The following is a 3,048-nucleotide window of genomic DNA, read 5'->3' as shown; positions in this document are numbered from 1 at the left end:
CCCCCCGCACTGCCTGGGAGGGAGTGGCCTCTTTGTGTATGTTTTGCGTTTTGTGTGTATGTGTTTTCTTTCTCTCTAGTGGGCGGGGCAGAAGAGTCAGCCAAGATGTGACTTTGAAACCCACAGAATCTTAGCGCCCTTTTGTTCCAAACAAAGAATTTTGTAATTGGTTCTGCTCGAGAGGGTTATAATGAAGGGGCTGTGGGGGAGGAGGGGAGGAGGGTTGTAGGATTCTAGACACATTCTCTGGCGCCCTTTACTCCAGTACGTCAGAATTTCATGAAGAAGGCTAGCCCGAGCTGACTTCTACACATTGTTCATTCTTTTTTTGTTGTGAAGTTCCAGAAGCAGTTTTTAAAACATGAGTGCTGAACTTGGCAGTGAACGCCCTTTCCCTTGCCTATTTTGCAGATATACACTTCGGATAACTACTCGGAGGAATTGGGCTCAGGGGACTATGACTCCATAAAGGAACCTTGCTTCCGGGAGGAAAATGCCCACTTCAACCGGATCTTCCTGCCCACCATCTACTCCATCATCTTCTTGACTGGCATCGTGGGCAATGGATTGGTCATCCTGGTTATGGGTTACCAGAAGAAACTGAGAAGCATGACGGACAAGTACAGGCTGCACCTGTCAGTGGCCGACCTCCTCTTTGTCATCACACTGCCCTTCTGGGCCGTGGATGCCGTGGCAAACTGGTACTTTGGAAACTTCCTATGCAAGGCAGTCCATGTCATCTACACGGTCAACCTCTATAGCAGTGTCCTCATCCTGGCCTTCATCAGTTTGGACCGGTACCTGGCCATCGTCCACGCCACCAACAGTCAGAGGCCCAGAAAACTGCTGGCTGAAAAGGTGGTCTATGTTGGCGTCTGGATCCCTGCTCTGCTGCTGACTATTCCTGACTTCATCTTCGCCAATGTCAGCGAGGCCGAAGACAGATATATCTGTGACCGCTTCTACCCCAACGACTTGTGGGTGGTAGTGTTCCAGTTCCAGCACATCATGGTTGGTCTTATCCTGCCCGGTATCGTCATCCTGTCCTGCTATTGCATCATCATCTCCAAACTGTCGCACTCCAAGGGCCACCAGAAGCGCAAAGCCCTGAAGACCACAGTCATCCTCATCCTGGCGTTCTTCGCCTGCTGGCTGCCCTACTACATTGGAATCAGCATCGACTCCTTCATCCTCCTGGAGATCATCAAGCAAGGCTGTGAGTTTGAGAGCACTGTGCACAAGTGGATTTCCATCACTGAGGCCCTCGCCTTTTTCCACTGTTGCCTGAATCCCATCCTCTATGCCTTCCTTGGAGCCAAATTTAAAAGCTCTGCCCAGCACGCACTCACCTCTGTGAGCCGAGGGTCCAGCCTCAAGATCCTCTCCAAAGGAAAGCGAGGTGGACATTCTTCAGTTTCAACCGAGTCGGAATCTTCAAGTTTCCACTCCAGCTAACGCTGATGTAAAAGACTTTTTTTTTATACAACACAGAACTTTTTTTTAAGTTACACTTTTTCAAATATAAGAGACTGACCAGTACTGTACAGTTTTTATTGGCTATGGAGTTTGTCATGTGTTTTAGTTGTTGTGAGTTTAAGTGACTTTATTTATATAAATATTTTGTGTTTCATGTTGATGAGTGTCTAGGCAGGACCTGTGGCCATGTTCTTAGTTGCTGTATGTCTGGTTGTAGGATTGTAGAAAAGGGAACTGAACATTCCAGATTGGTAGTGAATCACGTAAAGCTAGAAATGATTGTCAGCTGTTTGTGCATAAATAATCTCGGTATTACTGTGGAATATCTTTTTCCCCCATTCTTAAGTCATTTGGTTACACTATGTGATTTTGCTGTAGAAAATGGCACTTACAACCAAAGCCCGAGGTGGTATAGAAATGCTGGTTTTTCAGTTTTCAGGAGAGGGTTGATTTGAGCACCTGCAATGTACAGTCTTGTATTAAGTTGTTAATAAAAGTACATGATAAACTTACTAGTGTTATGTTCTGATTTCTGTGTACATTCTTTTGGCTAGCAGAAGACAGAAATAATAGAAGATAATAGAAGATAACACCAGAAAACTGCCCTAGATTTTTTTGTTGGAATAGTTTACTTAACCCTTGTCACAACTCTATAATTGGTCCTGCTTTCTCACACGTTACAGTGGAAACGGGTACAGAAAGCCTGAGTCGCTTGATTAGAAGCATATGGTACATACCACGGGCATTATTTTAAACCAGGTAACATGACTTCAGAACCTAAACTCAGGAACCGGTCCCATGGTCTGATGGCTGAGAGCCAGATCTCATCTGGCCGACTGCACAGTTCAAGTCTCAGGCCCAACAGCTTGAAAAACACTGGGCAGGGACCAGCGGTTAGTGTAATGGCTATGTCGCTGGACTCCCATGTAGTCGACCGCGGTTTGCGTCCCGGACCCAGTGGCTTAAAACTCACGCCTGGCGCGTGTGCATGCGTGCCCAAGATCCCGAGAGGAGAATGGAGGAGAAGGGATTGCGGCGTGACCATCCCCCCTGGGGAGTGATTTCTCACTTTCTGTCTCTATGTCTCTCTCTGTCTGTCTGGCGAGTGCACGCGCCCTATAGCAAAAACCTCTCCAAAAAAAAAAAAGAAAAACACTGGGCACATATGCATGCCTGCCCAAAATCCAGACACGTTGGAAAAGTGGAAGAGAAAGGGCTGCAGCATGACCACACCTCATGGCAAGGTGGGGGGTGGGGTGCTTTTTCCCTCTTCCTTTGTCTCTCTCTCTGGCAAGTACATACACTTTCTGGTTTATTAAAAAAAATAATAAATCAGGTTATCAGTTGGCATAATGGCTGTGTCGCTGAACTCCCATGTAGTCAACCACAGTTCGAGTGCCGGACCCGGTGGCTTAAACTCAGGCTGGGCATATGTGCGTGTGTGCCCAAGATCCCGAAAGGAGAATGGAGGAGGGATTTCGGTGTGGCCATCCCCCTGCGGGGGTGAGGGGAGGGGTGGGGGGGTGATTTCTCACTTTCTGTCTCTCTGTCTCTTTCTGGCAAGCTCATGGG

At 47.5% G+C, this 3,048-nt stretch overlaps 1 protein-coding gene across 1 annotated transcript in view; it reads left to right on the top strand.

Annotated features, from left to right (window-relative positions):
* Positions 1–1,455, top strand: part of CXCR4 (C-X-C motif chemokine receptor 4) — a 3,226-nt gene extending 1,771 nt beyond the window's left edge. The window contains 1 exon segment of the mRNA NM_001287366.1: positions 412–1,455. Within this exon segment, the coding sequence (NP_001274295.1) occupies positions 412–1,455 (1,044 nt within the window).
* Positions 1,456–3,048: the final 1,593 nt, after the last annotated feature.

Source organism: Tupaia chinensis, unplaced genomic scaffold, assembly GCF_000334495.1.
Source record: "Tupaia chinensis unplaced genomic scaffold, TupChi_1.0 Scaffold147433_1, whole genome shotgun sequence".
Lineage (NCBI taxonomy): Eukaryota > Metazoa > Chordata > Mammalia > Scandentia > Tupaiidae > Tupaia > Tupaia belangeri.
The sequence above is the reverse complement of the archived record's forward strand: the minus strand, read 5'-3'. Positions and strand labels throughout refer to the sequence as shown.